The sequence below is a fragment of the Charadrius vociferus genome, unplaced genomic scaffold (assembly GCF_000708025.1).
Source record: "Charadrius vociferus isolate BGI_N301 unplaced genomic scaffold, ASM70802v2 scaffold15, whole genome shotgun sequence".
Classification (NCBI taxonomy): domain Eukaryota; kingdom Metazoa; phylum Chordata; class Aves; order Charadriiformes; family Charadriidae; genus Charadrius; species Charadrius vociferus.
Genome location: NW_009650064.1, coordinates 15,915,523 through 15,935,437, shown reverse-complemented (window position 1 = coordinate 15,935,437; position 19,915 = coordinate 15,915,523). Strand labels below are relative to the sequence as shown.

General features: G+C 38.9%; 1 protein-coding gene across 1 annotated transcript in view; it reads left to right on the top strand.

Moving 5' to 3' along the window:
* The window catches only part of KCNB2 (potassium voltage-gated channel, Shab-related subfamily, member 2), a 179,802-nt gene extending 164,657 nt beyond the window's left edge, over positions 1-15,145 (top strand). Inside the window, exon 2 of the mRNA XM_009891902.1 lies at positions 12,983-15,145. Within this exon, the coding sequence (XP_009890204.1) occupies positions 12,983-15,145 (2,163 nt within the window). The remainder of the gene's footprint in view (positions 1-12,982) is intronic.
* The last annotated feature ends 4,770 nt before the right edge of the window (positions 15,146-19,915 follow it).

Genomic DNA, 19,915 nt, shown 5'->3' with positions numbered 1-19,915 from the left:
CAGAAGCTGCTGAAGTTGAAAGTTTAGAAGTTAATAATCACTCGATTCACTACCAGTAATTGCAATAAGCTCTGATTATACTACCTGCTTACATTATCTGATAGGATCAGGATGTGCAGGATGAATATTTATTGTACTTTCAGAGGCTCTCTGAATCGGTGTCTAGTTTAGGCCTTTCTTAAAATGTCCTGTTTTCCACCAAACTGTCTAATGCTCTGGAGTGCCATTTTAGCCATTAGTGGCAAAACCCTTTCTTCCTGAACAACATCCTTTCTAACAGAAACAAGATTATGGCAAAAATTTTATAAAAGATCCATTGTCCAAATGATTTGTGTTAGGCTAAGTCCCACCCAACTAATTTAATCAACTCTCCAGCTGCTTTGGATCATGGTAGTGGAAATCAGAGGTCGAGTTCCATGAGTTTATTCAGCAGACTGCTTTCTGCTATAGTGTTACTCCAAACAGTCCTCACATGAGTTCTCCATCTGTTTTCTGATGATGTTGATACTTAAGCTGCTTAAATATTTGATGTAAGAATCACAATTTCCATGCTGCAACAACTACATTGGTTTTGCTGTCCTTGATGGTTTATTTAGAACTAGTCTAAATAGAGCTTCACTCCACCTTAGTCTGAAGTGTAGACATAGCCTATGAATGCTGCCTTTTATTTTACATTTACAGAATACTTTGGCTTTACTAACTATTTAGTTTCTTCTCTTCTGGTTTCTCAAGTTGTCAGCTTTGCTTCTTAGTAACTGTCTTCATGGTACCGAAACTGGTGGGAAACTTTTATAATACATCCACATCCAACCAAATCAATTTTCTTTATTTATTGATTGGATTAAGACTAGAATGTCATTTAAACTGCTGCACATTTTTGGCCCTTAGGATTAACTTTTCCTAACACTTTATTTAACTTTTAGGGTTTTATTTAAGAAAAGAGATTCTAAAATTTAAAAGTTAATGAAGATCAATATGCAGTGAACCGTGAACAGAAAAATACTTCAAAAGAGCAGGAGGAGACTGAACAATCAAGCAGTTCCTTCTTTCATTCGGAAGTTATGAATGGATTATCGAGTAATCATCATATTATTTGATGACTGTGCTCTCAGTGTGTTTTGGTAGGATTGCTGTGTAGTTAGAATAATTAAACTAACTGTAAAAGAAATTTACGCATATTAAATAGTTCCTTAATAAAACATGCTGAAAAGAGAACATATCAATTATGGGGAAGTGAATATTGGTTAATGATTTCTAACAAGATAGGCATAAAATAAAGATACATGTCAGGACTTGACTCTAAAGTTAAATGAACATTCTATTTTAGCAATATTTATAGTAAATTTTATTAACTCAAGGAGCTGAAAACCCCACAGAGAATAAAGTCCTTTATATTGTGAATGGAAAATGTATAGATGGAAATTTCTCCCAATGGAATAGAATGAATTCCCTCCAGGAAATGCAAAAAACTAAAGGCTGATAAACAGGTCTATCTATTTTCTTCAGCTTGATCTCTCTCTTTTTTTCCTCTTTTTTTTTTTATTTTTAATTTATATTAAGTCCATAGTCCCCATTGTTATGGGCATAGTCTTTGAAACATGAACTGAGTGTAACTAATAAATCAATGTCTGCTAGAATTTGATAGCATCATAAAATACATGATGTGATATGAAAGGTTCATATATTTCTGTTGAAGCTATAGTTAATATTTTAAATGTCATAAATGCAAGTCTACATAGTAATGAGAAAAAGTATCATATTGCATATATTTCCAGTGGAAGTCTAAACTGGTTATGAGGGAAAAAGGAGAAAGAAAGGAAAGTCACCTTACAGTTCGTAAAAAAGAAGACAGTTAAGAGATGCAGGCCTACGCGTGACTGTATTGCAGTTGCAAAAGAGGAAGAAACAGACTGGATTAACTTCCTTAACAATTTCTCTGATTCCACAAGTGTGGGAAATACTGGCATAAGTTTTATGTAAACCTATAGACTGATGTAGATGTTTTACATAGAGCTGTAGTTCTGAAATATATCTAGAAATTGACATGACGCCAAGATAGAAAAATTATTTTAGAAGTGTGAGTAAAGATTATGTCTGAATTTTGTGCCTGCCATAATTTCAAATGAGGCTGAGTAGCAAATCTCTTTGACAGGTAACAGAAGTCTTCAGGTGGGAGGTCATACTTACTCACTGTATTACATCACTAAAAGACAGTCTCAATCAATGGTAAAAAGATGATAGAATGAGAATAGTTTAAACTAAAATCTCAATATGGTTGTCAGCAAATTAGACTCAAGTGTACAGTCCTGATTTATAATCTGAGGTCTCAGCTGTAAACAAATTCCATTAAAACTAAATGGCAAATACAAACAGTGAGAACCAAGAAATTTCATTTCTAATTTCCACAGTTTCTTTTTTAAATCAGCTACACCCAGCTTTCTGATTTAAATTGAATGTTAATATCAAAAAGAGTAGCATCAGCTAAATCTGTACATCAGGTGTGTTGATTCCCCCCCGGCACTGGTGAGGCCACAATCGGAATACTGTGTCTAGTTTTGAGCTCCCCAGTTCAAGAGGGACAGGGAACTGATGGAGCGAGTCCAGCGAAGGGCAACCAAGATGATTGAGGGATTGGAGCATCTCCCTTATGAGGAAAGGCTGAGAGAGCTGGGACTCTTTAGCCTGGAGAAGAGAAGGCTGAGGGGAGACCTTATTATTGCTTACAAATATCTAAAGGGTGGGTTGAAGGAGGATGGAGCCACACTCTTCTCGGTGGTTCCCAGTGACAGGACAAGGGGCAATGGGAGCAAGTTGAAACATAGGAAGTTCCAGTCCAACACACGGAAAAACTTCTTTACGGTGAGGGTGACAGGGCACTGGAACAGGCTGCCCAGGGAGGTTGTGGAGGCCCCTTCTCTGGAGATTTTCAAAACCCGCCTGGATGCAGTCCTGAGTAACATGCTCTGGGCAATCCTGCTTTAGCAGGGGAGTTGGACTAGGTGATCTCTAGAGGTCCCTTCCAACTCTGAAGATTCCGTGATTCTGTGATTTCCCCCATTATATCCATTCAACAACCTATACTAAAACTTCTCGGAGTAAAGCAGTTGAGTTTTGATTTTTCATTACTCGTGCTTGTTTAGCTCCACCATGATTGGCCAGGTGTTTTTAATAACTTATTTACTGGCAAGCAGTGAAAGGAAATCTGTCACCTCTGGCGAGATTCCAGCCTACTTCAATGGTATTTTCTCCGAGAAACAAATAGTGTGCCAGCATTTTCTTTATTTTGCCAGTATTATCTTTGTGAATGGTATACTTTCCATACCTTCCTGTATTTAAGGCGGTAGGATAAGGGGGTTCTGCGGCGCCTGTGGGCGCGCACCACGGGCAGCGCAGGGCTGGGGCCGCTTTGCCGAGGGCCGGCGTTCAGCACCGGGGCTGGACGGACAGCTCCCGGGTCCGTCCTCCGGGGCTGGGTCCTAGCGCCCCGCTCCCCGCCGCGCTTCCCAGCCTTCTGAGCCTCCGCCCAGCTGCTTGCTGGGGATAACCTCCCAGTTACCTTTTAGTTTAGAGGATAACCTCCTCCTCTGGGTTTGGGGGAGGGGTTGGTTTGGGGTTGTGGGGTGGGGTTTTCTTTGAAAATGAAATTCCTGTTAATGAAGCCAATGCTTTGTGCCTGCAAGGAGTGCAGAACAGGTCTTGCATATGCTCTGCTGCGCGAAAGGGTTGGAAACTGCAACCTCTTTGTCATGACTTAGATGGAAATTTTAAAGATTCTAGTACATCCATCTATGTGATAATAATCAGCTTCCACCACTGAAAATTATACAGATAGTACAAAACACAACCTAAACGTAAAAAACATGCCAATTGTGATCACCAAAAGTTTTAGAAAACTTCTGAATGAGGACAGATGGGGACTTTATTAAAGACATCTCATTCAGTTTTGATAAATTTAGCTGACTTTTCTTACACACGTGGGCAAATTTTTTCACCTAAAAATAATATTTAGGGAGGTCAAAAAGCTCTGCAGACACAAAACTATTTTACAAATAAAGCCTTTAAAATGATTCTTGATGTTATTTTTTTGTGTTTGCTTGTAATGGGGAGTTAAATCTCTCCCCCTCTTATACAGTGAAGAAAGCTATACCTAGATATACTTTTTATTTTCATTGTAACCTACATTACATTATATTATTTAATTGATTAAACTAGCTACACCATAATTTCAAGCAGGTACTAGCTCCGTTGCTGTCAATAATATAACAGAAAAATTCATGGGCTTATCCAATTCCTAGTGAAAAAAATAAAGCAATACCCATTCACTTACACTGACTCTGGATCTGCCATTTCTTGTACATTAAGTCCTAGTGGGCAGTTTGCTATTTATCATGAAATAATTGAATTCATGTCTCCAGCTGAGATAGTCTTTTGCGGTTTAACAAAAAAAAAAAAATTAGAACTGACTTGATATGGATTTTAATCTGTTAACAAGCCCAAAGTAATGCTCAATACTTTAGTGCTAAATAAACAGCGTTCAGGGTTGTGTCCATTGATGCTGAACTGAATACATATGCCTCTTCCCAGACTATGAAGACTGCCTTCATCTGTGACTACGTGAGGTCTCCCATCTTTGCCGGTCTAACAGATAAGCCCAGTATTATCCTCAACTTTTGTTCATAATTAATGCCAGCAGGGTTCTTCAGGGCTGTGCTGACGATCCAGCTAGTAGTCACACTTGCGATCCGTTGCCTATTACTGGTGCAATTTCTGTGGTCTCCAAGATCTTTGTCATCACTTCTTGGTCACAGTATTTAGTAAATACAGCCTAGAATTTTTAGCCATGCTGTACTTAATTTTCTACTATGCAGCTGATGTGCCACTAGTGTTCTAATAGACTGTTGTGCTTTAACCCCAGCCAGCAACTAGGACCAAACACCCGCTCGCTCACTGTCCCCACTGGGGGATGGGGGAGAGAATCGGGAGAGTACAAGTGAGAAAAACTTGTGGGTTGAGACAAAGGCAGTGCAATAGGTTGAGCAAAAGTCACGCACGCAAGCAGAGCAGAACAAGGGATTCATTCACTGCTTCCCATGGGCAGGCAGGTGTTCAGCCATCTCCAGGAAAGCAGGGCTCCATCGTGCCTAATGGTTAAATGGGAAGACAAATGGCATAACTCTGAACGTCCCCCCCTTCCTTATTCTTCCCCCAGATTTATATGCAAGCATGACGTTATATGGTATGGAATATTTCCTTGTTCACTTGGGGTCAGCTCTCCCAGCTGTGTCTCCTCCCAACTTCTTGTGCACTCCCAGCCGACTCGCTGGCAGAGTGCTGTGAGGAGCAGAAAACGCCTTGACTGCTTAGGAACAACCAAAAACATCGGTGTTTTACCACCACTATTTTCATCCCAAATCCAAAACATAGTGTTATAGCAGCTACCAGTCAGAAAGTCAACTCTATCCCAGCTGAAACCATGACAGAGACTTTAATGGCCCTTGTGTTCAGATTCATAGAGACTCAGTCCACATTCCTAGAGTTCTCATTTTCCCATTTTATCCACTGGAAGATTGCCTTATACCAAGCCACCTCCGTATTCAGCCAAAATCAAATGCTCAAACTCACATTTTACTAAGTCCTGATGCTGAAATTCTAGGTGGTGCAAACCCCAAGGTCATCCTTCCCTGAAGCAATAATCAAGACATTAAGTAAATGCAGTTCACACACCACAGAGTGCAGGAGGGACGTATTCTATTACTGTTATCCTAATAGAATAAAACCAAACAAACAGTAATTTACCTGTAACAGAATGCAGGCGACATGTATTTTATTACTGTTAATTTAAACCAGAAGTATACCAGGCTGCTCTAAAAGAACATAGGATCCTTTCCTGAGCAGATTTATTCCCTCTGAGAGTCTTGGCCTTCTAAGGCAAATATTAGTCTATGGAATGGGAAGGTCAGCACAAAGTGGAAGAGGGAAAGGCTTTGTGAAAAAAATGGAGTTCATGCAGGGCTCTCAAGCAGGAAGGATATCAGCTACACAGAAAGGCTTTATGACCGAACTTTTGACGTGAAGGATGTGCCAGGACAGTAGTAGTTTCTCAGGTCAGGTAAACCTACCAGAGCCAGTTGAAGAAGTCTGAGTGACCTAGTGGTAAAAGCTGTTTTAACTACCTGTTATTACCCCTCCCGCTAGACTTAACATCATTATGATCATGCTGCTGTTACCATCATTAGTCTCCCGTGCACACTGGAATTGGTATGCAGCAATTTCATTGAGCCTCCCTTGAGCCTCCTCAGACAGAGACCTGAAGGACACTGCATTCCAGAAGCAAAGGCAGTCCCTTTGACTACCTGCCCTCAGCTTCACTACTACATGTTGGCTCCCAGTCTGGGTGATCTTGATAGCGCAGCACATCCCTGAACATATGCCACTTAAGAAATAACTACCTAGGCAGAGTCACCACTGAACTTCATGGACCCACGAATAAACATCTAGAAGTACTCGAATTCACTAGCTTAATGGGAACGTGGGTCTGTCAATCTGAACTTCAGATAGAGCAGTGGCTGCTCATCTACTGATGAACTAGTAGCCACTTCTCATATTAAAAGATACGATAGGGAGTGTCAATGGAACTAGTCATTAAATCTTTAGTGAAAACCTCTTAAATGAGCATTTCTAGACTAAGCTTTTAAGGTGACAAGTCATCCCAATGCAAAGAGACAAAAAGAAAAGACTGTGCATCATTTAGGCACCAGATAAGTACAATACTGAGAGCTTAATCTTCATATATGGAGGTTAATGTCAAGCTTAATGAATATCCCAGAAAGATCAATGAAGAACATTCAAATTGAGTCCTTAGAAATGTTCATAATAATGATCTAGGAAAAAGTGGAAATGAAAGGTCAGAATTCTAAATAATGTCATCAAGGAAGGAGATCAAGAGTAGCAGAGAGACGCTGTTCAGTGATTACACATGCTGTCAGAGCAATTATCAGATGTGTTCCTGAAAGGGCAACTGTGATAGAGCTGTAAGATGAACTAAATTTATGTTATTCTGTTAAATTATTCCCCTCTCCTCCATCTTATTTTTCAAAAATTAAACACTGTATTCTATGTGGAGCTGTTAGACCTCTGCTGGGAGTCTGCAATCAGAGGTTATTCTAGAGAGGTAAAAAGAGATGGTGTACTCTGAAAGGATTGATGTGCATCAGCAGTGGCAATTTTCCACTTGGAATAATGGTTTGCAGGCCCTGTAAGATAACTACAAAGGACATCTGTTTTGAGACTTTATAACAGAATGTTATCAACTTCGTTCTTACTATATCATGAAGTTCTGTCTTCACTCTTGCAAGTACTGACTCAGTTCTAATAATGACAAAGTGGAGGCTGAGGTCAGAGTACCTGACCTGACTGGAGGCTGATGTCTTTATTTATTTTTCAGTATTAGTTTTAGGATAATTTTAAATTGGTACCTAGGTCTAATTTTAGTAACTGGCAATGAATTTTTCCATGACCTAAGACAAGGAATATTTGCAAGCATATACAATACCTCTATCCCTACATAATTTTCTGTGTTGCAGAACTGTTAAGATTGGCTAGAATAGGCATGCTTAAGGCTTGCCGTAACTCCATCGCATTCCAGTTTGGACCAGATCCAAGTAGGGTTTGTCCCTATTTGTCTCCTTTTTTATGTCTCCTGGCCAAGGACCTTATGTTAATAAAGACATTAGCCAGTAAGCGCCATACCCTGTTATCAGTAGCAAAATGCCTTGCCTCTGTTGAACTTTTTCAGTGTGGCCTGTTGAAACCTGAGATTCAAAGTAGCAGACTTCTAAGTCTTCCAGACTGTTCATGATGTGAGCTGTGACACACCAGGAAACATTTTGAGTGCAGAATTGCCAGAAGGCAGGTGTGAGCTGAATACAGTCCTCCCTGCAGAGCAGAACGATGTAGAATCATGGGCCAGAAGCAAGAGGGGATGCTTGTAACTGGGAAGTCCCAGGGCACAATGAAGGGAGACAATGAAGAGACCAAGGACAGAGATGTTGTCTCATGACCTTGTTCTGCAGTGTCTAGCAAGGAACAGCGCTGGCAGCTGCTGAAGGCAGTGCCATGGTGCTGTACTGGTAAGTGCTATTATTAGCTGGTAAAATATCCTTGCACTTATCCAGTTTGTACAAATGTAAAAATGTGCTTCTCCTTTGCATTGCTGAAGGAAACTGTAATGGCCCCTTCCCCTAAATACCTACAGACTGATGTTCTGGCTATTCTTGAAATTCCTCATGTGATAATGCTTATTGTTGGAAGGCAACTCGTTTTGTAGTGTTGTCTTTGCTGCTCCAATGAGCATCTCATTTGGATATCTCAGGTGTCAAGTACAGGACACACAGACATTTCAGCAGATGTACAAGACAGTGCTCCTACTGAGCAAAACTTTTTGTTCCATTCAGTTGCAAACTCAATATCACAATCTGGATACTGTTAACAGTAAAGGGTGCTGCTGATTTAAACTGATTTCCATAAACTTCCCATCAAGCCTACAATTATGTCTTCCGCTTTCATGGGCTTACTCCCTCACAGGAATGACAGCTTCCATGATCTGACCTTCTGCTTCTGCCAGTGTGGCTGTGAGTCGATGGATTGTCTGGGCGCAAGCTGGGAGCTCTGCGCTGCAGGCTAAGGACGCTTTTATGGAAGACGCAGCATGGCCTGCTGGCTACAGCACTTGGTAGCTCTCAGGTTTCTCTGAAGAACCTAGACCAACTCCAGCTATCTATTTGCCCAAATCTAGATCTAAACGCCTCTTTCCCAAGAGCAGATGCTTCTGAGAATATACAGCCAAGCGCTCAAGAAATTTGGTACAGTTCTCCAGAAATGTTACCAGAAGTCTTTCAAAAGCTGAACAAAGACTGTTTTTTCTGAGTTTTTTTCTAAAGCCAGAGCTAAAGATACTGCCACAGCACTTTATTTGAAGACCATATCATACATTTAAATGCAGAAAGAGAAGAATATGTAACAGTCTGATAAATTTCAGTGTCTATGGAGGCTAGAGATTTGAAAAGTAATGAGACTGTATTGCTGTCTGTTATTTAAATGGTCTAGATCCTACCCTAGATCCCACCCTGGAACAAGAACTAAAAGGAAACAACATTGTTAATACAGTTTTACCAGATTGAAACCTATATTAATCAAATACACTTCACTGGCTGTTAGATATAGCTCAACTGAACTTTCCCTGAGCAAGAGTATACTTTTCCCTTTCTGTGTAGTATGAACATAATGTACACTTTTTCTCTGCTTTATATAATACCACTGGCATGTCAGTTATGTCAGGAGCCTTTTCACAATATCAGTTGTTGCAGAACTGCAAAGAGCAATTTGAAGCCTATTCCATTACACGTTTCTTTTCTGCCTCAATTTGTATGCTCAATCTATGCAGAAATCCTCACAGTGCTGGCAATAATGAGTAATGAGATGAATGCACAGGAAAAAAAGGCCAGGTTTTAGTGGCAATTTAATACTGAGAAACCACTACATTTTCAGATTGCTACCAGTTCTTGTCCCCACAAAAATCAGAAACAACAGTATCTGGAGCAGCCTGTTCAGACTGCATCGTTAATTCAAGGAATATTTTACTATTCATTGCCTCAGCAGCAGATCCAAACATCTCATATCCAGCCTATAAGAAAGGAATTTAAATCTGTCCATTATTTTAGATGCATTTTGCAATTTATAAGGGAATATTTTTACAGTTTAATAAGAGTTGGATTTTTATATGTTTTTGTAGAACCATAGCTAAATGACATAAACTGCCAGAATCTCTCATTTAAACAAACTATTGTTGATAGTCTGAAATGCAGATTAAATATAGTCTGTCCAGATTTATATAGCTAAACTGTAGTCATAGACTGATTACCTGGAGTACACAAAATTTTCCAGGCATTTCAGTCCAGACTACAGTTCCAGAAACATGCCCAGAACACAGGAAGTTTTTCTGGTAAAGATTCAGTCAGTGGAAGTTTTGTTTACTCTTCTGTATCAGCATAGCTAGCCGAGCAGATTGCCACGGGTCTTTCTTACAAACTCAGTGCTTCTGTTAATATAAGGTACATCTGGTCCATGAGGATTTACCAGCGTAATACAATCAGCAAAGTGTTCTTTATGTAGACTCAGAATAAGGAGCCCCTTTTTTTACTCTTCTTTTTTCTCATAGTTGCTATTGTTCTTCCTAGTGATCCCCTGCCATTCTTTGCCTAATGAGTTGTAAAATCTAATCAATTGCAATAATTAAAACATACTCTGTGTGGAATGATGCAGAACTTTAATTATAAACAAAGTCCCAGACAAACCAAAGCTTGAGATTCTTACATTAGAAGAAACAAAAATACTTTCTTTTGCTATAAATTTTTTTTCACCAAGAACAGACTCATGCTTATAGATGAGAGATATATATATCTCTCACTAAAAATTCCAGGCCTGCTATTCTGTAAATTTTATTGAAATAGCTGGCAGAGTTCAGGCTTGCGTGTTACCAGCATATGAATACCAGCTGGAACAAACAGATAGATGGTTGTTGTCAATAAAACACCCTGGGTGGCAACTCTGAACAGGAAAGTTTTGTATTCAAGACCTATAAAATGCAGGGAGTTTTAGCATTGTCACACAGTGTAAGAAGGGGTGCTATACATTGACTCGCCTCTTTTCTAGGGTCTTTTGTATGCTGGTGAACATTCAGGAATAAAATAAACTCCCTGTGACAGACTGAAACGCCAGTGTTTTCTAATTAAAACCAGTTTGATGACAATCAGGCATATCCGTTCTCATGACTTTATTTTTTAGGAACAACGCATGTCAAGTAATCATGTCCTTATATTGTACAGCTTTTTCCTATGCTGTTATTTACATTGTGATGCCAGCCCCAACGAGGAAGCAATCAGTTTGACAGAAACTGCAAGCTCAACAATTTAAATCCATGCCATGATTATTTGTTCTTTGAATTCTGAAAGTATAATTATTTTCCTGAGTATGCTGGAGAACTTGAGCATGCATTAGTTATTCCACAGTAATTTCAGTGACGTGGAGAACCTTAGTATACTGTATTTAAGCTTCAAAGTTTTTCATTGTGAAAGCTGATATAGGCAACTTTTGCAGTTTGAAAGGCAGTTATTGCTCTCCAACAGCGTGGCCTTTTGTCTGCCGCTGTCCTCGCTCCAGGACTTCGCCAATTGCATTATTCAGCCCTGCATAGGTATTGCCTTCTTTTGCTGTTATTTTAAAGGGATGTATAGCCCTTCTAAATAGGCTAGATTGACCAGAGTATGTTTTCTGAATGTGCTATATGAACGATGAAGACAGGTGGTCCACAACTCACTTGGCAGGAGAAAAAAATGTATCTTATTCCTTCAATAAAAAAGGCCAAAAAAAAAAAAAAAAGGCAGAAGCTGCGCTGGTAGGGGAAGATACAAATCTGTTTGGAATACTTCAAAATATGAAAGGTGCTACCTGTTCTGTACTATTATTAGCTGAAAAAGGCCAAAGATAGCACATAAGTACAAGATGATGCCAAATACAGACCCTCACACCATGAGCAATTTCAGTTTGTGCTTAGAGAGCTGAATTTGCTCTTACTAACCCCTAGATGAAACAGGCTTGCTGCTATTTTTCTCAAAGTTAGAGTGAGGTGGCCTTTCCATCCCTGGAGCTGTTACCACTGCTGTGACCAATCTCTCCCCATATACTCATCACATCTGCATTCTGCTTAGCTGCATTTCGCTTTTCTTGGGTATCACAGTAATTTTGTCAGACTTAGTGTGTCCTTGGAAGTACACCAAACATCACCAAATAGATTTAACAGTACCACTTCTGAGAAATGAGAGCAAATGCTTTTTTGAATGAGCTTAAACTGAGCTTTAAAACAGAAAACAATTTATTTTAGTATTTCTAATAGAAACCTGGATTTACTTAGGACTTCTAACCAAAACAAATATGCTTTTTTCCAAGTTTTATAGGAATTTTTGCATCAGTTTAACACTTCACACACTATCTCAAAGCTGCCCATATTCCTTTGAGTATAAATAACTTAACTTTGTAGCAAAACCATTAGGTTCTCTGATAGATTCATTTCTTTTCTCATAATATTGGTTCTGTAAATGCAAATGACCAGTTATTCCAGGCAAAATAGAATGCTGTGATGTGTGGAGGCACCTGAACTTTATCAAAACGGATGACAAAATATTTCAGAAAACCTATCTCCTGGGACAGAAACTGAAACATTATTTCTAGGAAGCATTCATCTACTTACAGAGTTTAATCATGACGAGAAACTGTGTTCACCTTCACACAAGTGCTTACTTTTAAACATCTTGTTCTCGACCTAATTCAAGGCTATAAAATACCTTCAATTCTTGTAGCACCTGAAATTTGTCTAGACATGACAATTCAGCAAGACTAATCTCCTGAACAATGCTTCTTGTTTACTTTGACTTTTGTCTCATAAATTTACATGTGGCTAGGGAAGTGTGCACTATGTAGTACTAAATTGACAGCTTACACAAGGTATTTCCCAATCACTTTTCTGCACCATGTGAAGTTTTACATAATTACACTTAATGCAGAAAATTAATAATGTTCTGCACATTAGCAGGAACTTTAAATCCTTCACTTGGTAACTTGTAATAATACATAACACCTTTTGTTGTAATTTAAAAATGGTTAAGACCAGTCATGGTCTGCTTTCTGAAATGAACTGGCTTACTGCAAGCAGCAAAACCATCAGGTTTTGACCGTCTCTAAGATGATTCTAATGTTTTCTCTCTATGCAAAAATAAAAACATTATAACAAAATACTGAATGCAGCAGCCAAAGCAGCCTCCATCATTCTGAGGTTATTTGCCACATGCACATTTGAAAGGATTTAAGCAAGCCCTGACAAATACACTGGTATCAGTCTAACCAAAACGTTGTTTATTTTGTTTTACAGATTTTGGCCATTGTGTCCATTCTGTTCATCGTACTGTCCACTATTGCTTTGTCTCTTAACACACTGCCAGAGCTTCAAGAAATAGATGAATTTGGGCAGCCAAATGACAACCCTCAGCTAGCACACGTTGAAGCTGTGTGTATTGCTTGGTTTACCATGGAGTACCTTTTGCGTTTTCTGTCCTCACCAAATAAGTGGAAGTTCTTCAAAGGCCCGTTAAATGTCATTGACTTACTGGCTATCTTGCCGTACTATGTCACTATTTTCCTCACGGAGTCCAATAAAAGTGTCCTGCAGTTCCAAAACGTCAGACGTGTGGTTCAGATATTTCGTATTATGAGGATCCTAAGGATTCTTAAGCTCGCCAGACATTCAACAGGCCTTCAGTCTTTAGGGTTTACGCTCAGGCGGAGTTACAATGAGTTGGGCTTGTTGATATTATTTTTAGCCATGGGAATAATGATATTTTCAAGTCTTGTATTCTTTGCTGAAAAGGATGAGGATGCTACAAAATTTACCAGTATCCCTGCATCATTCTGGTGGGCAACAATCACTATGACTACTGTAGGATACGGTGACATTTATCCTAAAACGTTATTAGGCAAAATAGTTGGAGGACTTTGCTGTATCGCTGGAGTGCTGGTCATAGCCCTGCCCATACCAATTATTGTGAACAATTTCTCAGAGTTTTATAAGGAGCAGAAAAGACAGGAGAAGGCAATTAAGAGGAGAGAAGCACTTGAGCGAGCTAAAAGAAATGGCAGCATTGTCTCCATGAACCTGAAAGATGCCTTTGCTCGCAGTATGGAAATGATAGATGTAGCAGTAGATTCAGGTAAGCCTGGAGAAGCAGCCAATCCAAAAGAGACACCTGATGACAACCACTTGTCCCCAAGCCGGTGGAAATGGGCCAGAAGGACAATGTCTGAAACAAGCTCAAACAAGTCTTATGAGAACAAATACCAAGAAGTTAGTCAACAAGACTCCCACGAGCAGTTAAACAATGCTGCAGCATCCTCCAGCCCACAGCACCTCAGTGCCCAAAAACTGGAGATGTTGTATAACGAAATTACTAAAACTCAGTCTCAGCCTAATCTTAATGCTGGTTACCAAGACCAGTCAGCAAAGCCACCTGTGTATGAAGAAGAAATAGAAATGGAAGAAGTTACGGGTCAGAGAGATCCATTGCCAACTGGACCTACAGACATCATAACCGACATGAGAAGCACATCCAGTATCGACAGTTTTGCCAGTTGTGCAACTGACTTCACGGAAACGGAGAGATCTCCCCTTTCTCTGTTTCCTGGCTCTCACTTGCAAATGAGATTTCCAGCTGATGCTGTTAACCTGGAAGACAACCAAAGAGTAAGGAGTTCTCAGTTTATACCGTTCACAAAAGACAGAATGTTTTCTCCAACCGATGTCACCTTTGACTATAATATAATCGACAGAGCTGTTATCAGTGATGGCAGTGGATCCCAAACTGTTTTGCATGGTCATTTGCATTTAGACACTGCCATGGAAAGCCCCAAAAGTTCCATGAAAGGTAGCAACCCATTAAAATCTAGATCCCTTAAAGTTAATTTTAAAGACAATAGAGGTGGTGCTCCACAAACTCCACCGAGCACTGCAAGGCCACTGCCAGTAATGGCAGGAGCAGACTTCTCACAGGCCACCCCTCAGCACATCAGCACCATTCTCCTAGAAGAAAATTCACCCCAGGGTGAACGACCTTTACTTGGTGCTGACGCATCTGCACTTTGTCAGGGACCTGTTAAAAAATCATCCCCTCTCTTTCCCAAACAAAAGATTTTCACTTTCCCTTCAAAAGAGAGGAGGAGCTTCACTGAAATAGACACTGGAGAAGAAGAAGAGTTTATGGAGTTACATGGTATAAAACATGAAAAGCAACAGGATATCAAGACAAATTGCTGTGGGGATAAAGACAGTGATGGCAACCATTTAACAGAGGAGCCACAGGTCAGCTCTTCACCCAAAAGCATGAGCCACAACTGTACCCAAGACATTTACCATGCTGTGGGTGAGGTAAAGAAAGACAGTAACCAAGAAGGTCACAAAATGGAAAACCATTTATTTGCCCCAGAAATTCATTCAAGTCCAGGAGAAACTGGTTACTGTCCCACACGTGAAACTAGCATGTGACTAGTTACAAAAGCAATAAAAATAACTTTTCTTAAAACACAGTTAGTAATGCCTATGAACTAAAACATGGAAAGCCTCAAAAAAAAAAGTGCATAAAATGTTATTTTTGCATGGCATGAAGAGTTGTTTAGTTTAAATACTGTTTAATTTAAAAAAAAAGACTGCTTTTTGTAACAAACTGAAAAAAAACGGGGAAAAAAATGACTGAAGAACAGTGAATAAAATAAAGAGAGCTCTGTTAGGAGCCAGTGTTCTGCAACATCTGACATTTTTGATCCTTTCACTTATGATTGTAGACAGATTTTGAACTATTTTAACTTTTTTTGTTTTCTTGGTTACAATGAATTTTAGAATTTGCACATGAAAGGATGAAATGTCAATGCATGCATTCATAAAGATGTGAAACAAGGTGCTTTGAGCTTGCAAAATGCATATATTTGTAAATAGTTTGGGGTTGGGGGAAAGCTACTGTTAACAAGGATTTATGGAAAAAGCATTTCCTGGGACACAGGTACTTCCTTCACAGCGTGCTGCCTGGAGGTTTTGTACAGACTTATGTTGCAAAATTGCAACTTCTACTAAAAGCATCTCGCGTATCTTGCTTTCTGTTAAAAAGCTCATGAGTATATCTGTTAATTAAGGACTACAGTATTTTAGTTTATCTGTGTTGTAAATCATGGCGGGTTTTTTTATTTGCATAATTTTAGTTATGGCGTTCGTCAGTTTTGTGAGGAGGAGCAAAGATTTAATGACCAGAACTTGAAGCATTTGACATTTTTATAGAAAACTGTCAACATTGCCTAAGAAAAAAAAAATTCCATTTTAAAATGAAAAAAAAGTAAGAGTTATTTCTGTGGCAATAAATAGTGCCAAATGGCTATATAGACATAACCAAAAGTTCTCAGTCTCTTAGAATATTTCTTTTAAATTGCTATTAAAATAATATTACCCACATTCTTTTTTTCCTTTCATTTAACATTCAATTCCACATGATCTTTGAGCTCTCTTTCCCTTTTCTTTACATGCAGTGCCCATACTTCAATAATGGTGATGTTGTTGAAGTCATTATGGTGTACAGATGTAAGAGACAAGCTTCGTAGGAGGAAGTTCTACCTTGTATTATCACAAATCATATAGCTGGAAAAAACAGGTTTCAAGTACATGTGACTTGCCCCTGGTCTTCCATGCCCCGAAGCTTGTCTCTGTTTCTCAGTTCAATCATTTGGACTGACGGAAGGTATCACCTGACTCACCAGCTTTGCCTCAACCCATATGCCCATGGCTGTTCCAAAAGCAGAGTATAGGCTTTCCCCTATACTGAAATAAAGGGAAATGTCAATCCTGCCAAAGCATCTTTGGTTTCTCTGATATTCTCCAGCTTTGTAAGAGAGATGCTGAACCAAAGCCTTCATTACGAAGTACCCATCTAACCACTGTCTGAAAAAAAGCTATTATTTTTTTATCCACTAACAGCTTCCTATGCTATAATATAAAAACACCTATAGGTCACTTTAATTCCCTAAATCGTAAAAATTTTATTCAATTCATTAATCCTAACCATAAGTTTTGGGTTGTTTTTTTTTTTTTAGGAAAACAGAATATAGGTATTTTTTTGCTGTCCTCTGATTTTCTTTTGAAATTGTGTACTCCCTTACAACAGTTTTGTAAGAACAGCAGTCCAGCCTCGTAGCTAATAGCCAGAGGGTCCAGCAGTTAAAAGTCTGAGGAGGTGTTTAGAAATTCTAGCATCAGTTCCCTGCTGCTCCATGGGCTTGTTGAGCCTCTCACTTCCCTGTACACAGAAGGGAGCGAATGCTTCTTCCCGGCCAGCGCTGTAATGGCATGCACTGCAAAGACACTGAGGCAGCAAGAATGGAAGCCTTAATAGCACTTTACTCCAACCAACATGTGGTTTGTAACAGCAGGCTTCTACTTCCCACAATAGACCTAGGTTAATTTTTACTTAAGTGTCATTTTCTGTCACTTCAATGAGTAAAAGTCAGGCACCAAATGCATTTATGGTAAAAGAGCAAGCATTTTTGTTGCAACATTGCCCTCTGCTTGAAATGGCCGGGCTGATGCCACAGACCTCACTCAAGCCTGGCCCATGGAAAAGAGGCAAGTTTGAAAAGCCCCAAAATATGGGTTCTGGTGGCTGAGCCAAACAATGAGCACAGCACAATCCTTCGTTGTTTTTTTTTAAAAAAAAGTTTTCTATATTTCCAGAAGTTTCCTGATTTCCATAAAAAGATAATGTCAAGGTGTCTCTTCAGTCATTTGAAAAACTGGGAACATAATGTTATTTTTTCCAAACAGTGTCTGGTCATTAATTCTCAAAATAAAAATGATTTTTTTTTCCTTAGTTGCAGTTTATTGCAACTTGTTGCTGCATTCAGTTTTACCTATTTATATAGCATTCTGCTTAACATTTTTCAATCATGTTGTGTCTCACTGTTCCAAAACTTAGCTCTTGAGTATTTTATAGTCATTAATCTTCTATTTTTATTTTTGTCTTCCTACATATTTTCAGTGACTAAAACTAAATGCCAGTCAATTTTTATATGCCTAAAGTGTTGGTCTGTATTTTCTATGTGCAGTTTTATGAAATCACGTGGGCCTGTTCGATCTGCCTTTACATCCTAGTGAACTAATGAAGACCAAATTAAGTCCAAATGGGATCTGATCCCATGCTCTGGATCCACAGAAAAATCCCATTCAAGATAATGATGTTGTTCTGGCAAGACTGAGGTCTGTGTTGTGTTCCTACCGTGTGCTTTTTCTCCCTTATGCTTTGAAAAAGCCCCCTCAGATCTGTGCCACTTGGTGGAAAGGGAGGAGTCCAGCCATAGGGAATGTATTGCAGGAGCAGAGATTTGATTCCTTAAGCTCTCCTGAGCTAAACTTTATGCAAACCTGATTCTGCCCTATTAAAATCACTAATTCAGTAGTGGTGAAATCAAAGCCTCAATCCTTGTGCGGATGAATTTCCCCTGAAACCAATGGGAGTCTGATGGAAAAAAGGACTGACTGAAATATAAATGAGGACAGCAAGAGTCTCTCTCTCTTGATTAAAATCTACAGGAGATTTAAGATGAGAAGACCAGGCCGTTATTGACTGCCGTATTTTAAATGTTTTCAGAGAAGCACATTTTGAAATTGTACAAGCAAAGGAAATGCAATTCTCTTTATTAATAGATGTTGTGGTTTTCTGAAATCTTGGAAGCAAAAGGATCAAGCTTTAGCAGGGCTTTTGGTATAATTTCATTACATATTTTTGACTATGCTGAATATATTTCCAGAAGCACAGTTTTAGACATTTGGTTTTTCCCGTCTTAACTGTATACGCAGGATCCAGTCCTGAATACCTAGCTCACGTATAACTCCTGATCAAAACATTTACTTGAGCAGTTGCAGGACTGGACCTAGCTTTCATCCCATTACGGCACGTGTAAAAGTGCAGTCCAGGATCACTTCATTCATCATGAATTACTATGTAGCAAATTACGCAAAATTACCTGAGTATATTTTTCTGTTTTTCTAAAACTTTGAAGCCATTTCAGACTTATTACCCATTCACCACAGTAAGGGGAGGGTTGTTTTTGAATACTGGAGTCAGTTTCCAACCGTTGTGGAATTTCAAAACAACTTAAGGAGAGTTACTCCCCTGTGCACCTGAAAGGGGTCTGACTCTTCGTATCACTGGAAAATGAAGATTGTTCAGGGAGATAGCTTTGCAATGAACCTGTTTTTTATATTTTATACTAACTGCAGAATCCTGAATCAAAGTTTTAATTCCTTTTCAATGATGAAACCAAATGTACACATTTAAAAGATGTTCACAGAGTAATCAGAACAATTTTTGAGTAAATAGTCACATTAATCCAAATCTAGGGTGGGGGGAACAATATATCGCACAAACTGCAACGGAAGTTCATACAGGAAAGCTGTTTACAGGGGAAGCATATAACGTAAAGAATGTAACAAGGTGTAGGAAGTTATTGCACTACAGAATTTATATAAAATACATTTTTTTAAATAAAAACACAAAAGGCCTTTTAATGCTTCATTGTATAGAACATAGGAGCCTCTGTGCTGATGCAGCAATCTAATGCACTGTGTCCTCACTTCAAAATTGGTCTCAAAATTCAAACATTAGTGATGTTAGAGAGGTGGTATCTGATCTAACACTAGAGCAACTGACTTGAAGAGCTTTTTAGCACAATGTTACCTAACCAGAAGTGTGCACAGAAAATTGTATTTTTGCCTATAACATACATAAATCAAAATGTCAATTGGCTTCTTGAGCCTTTTCCTGACAGGTAACACTGTTACAGGCAGCATATTTTTGTTCCTTGAAAAACAACTTGTTCTTTTAAAAGTAAGTCTCTTCCCTAACATGAAGACTGAGCTTCTGTTCCCTTATGTCTATTTGAAACAAGGTTTACCTTCATATTATTTAACTCCTTCAACCTCATCTCTAAACTGCAGTCCAGTACAAAAGCCAGCTGTCTTTTTCAAGCGCTATTGCAAATACTGTCAGCCTGGTACAATTGTCCAGGGCCTACCTGACTGGCTTTTTTCATTCATATAATTTTTGAATCATTTGGATAGAGAATGAAGTTTAACATTTTGATCGTGCAAAAAATATTTCAAAAGAAAAAAAAAATGCAAGAAATACATGTTTTTCAAAGTAGCCAGCACAGATCAAGCAAGAAATGCAAATACAACAGAGGGGGAAGAAAGGCAGAAAACTGTAAGTAAACAAGGCAT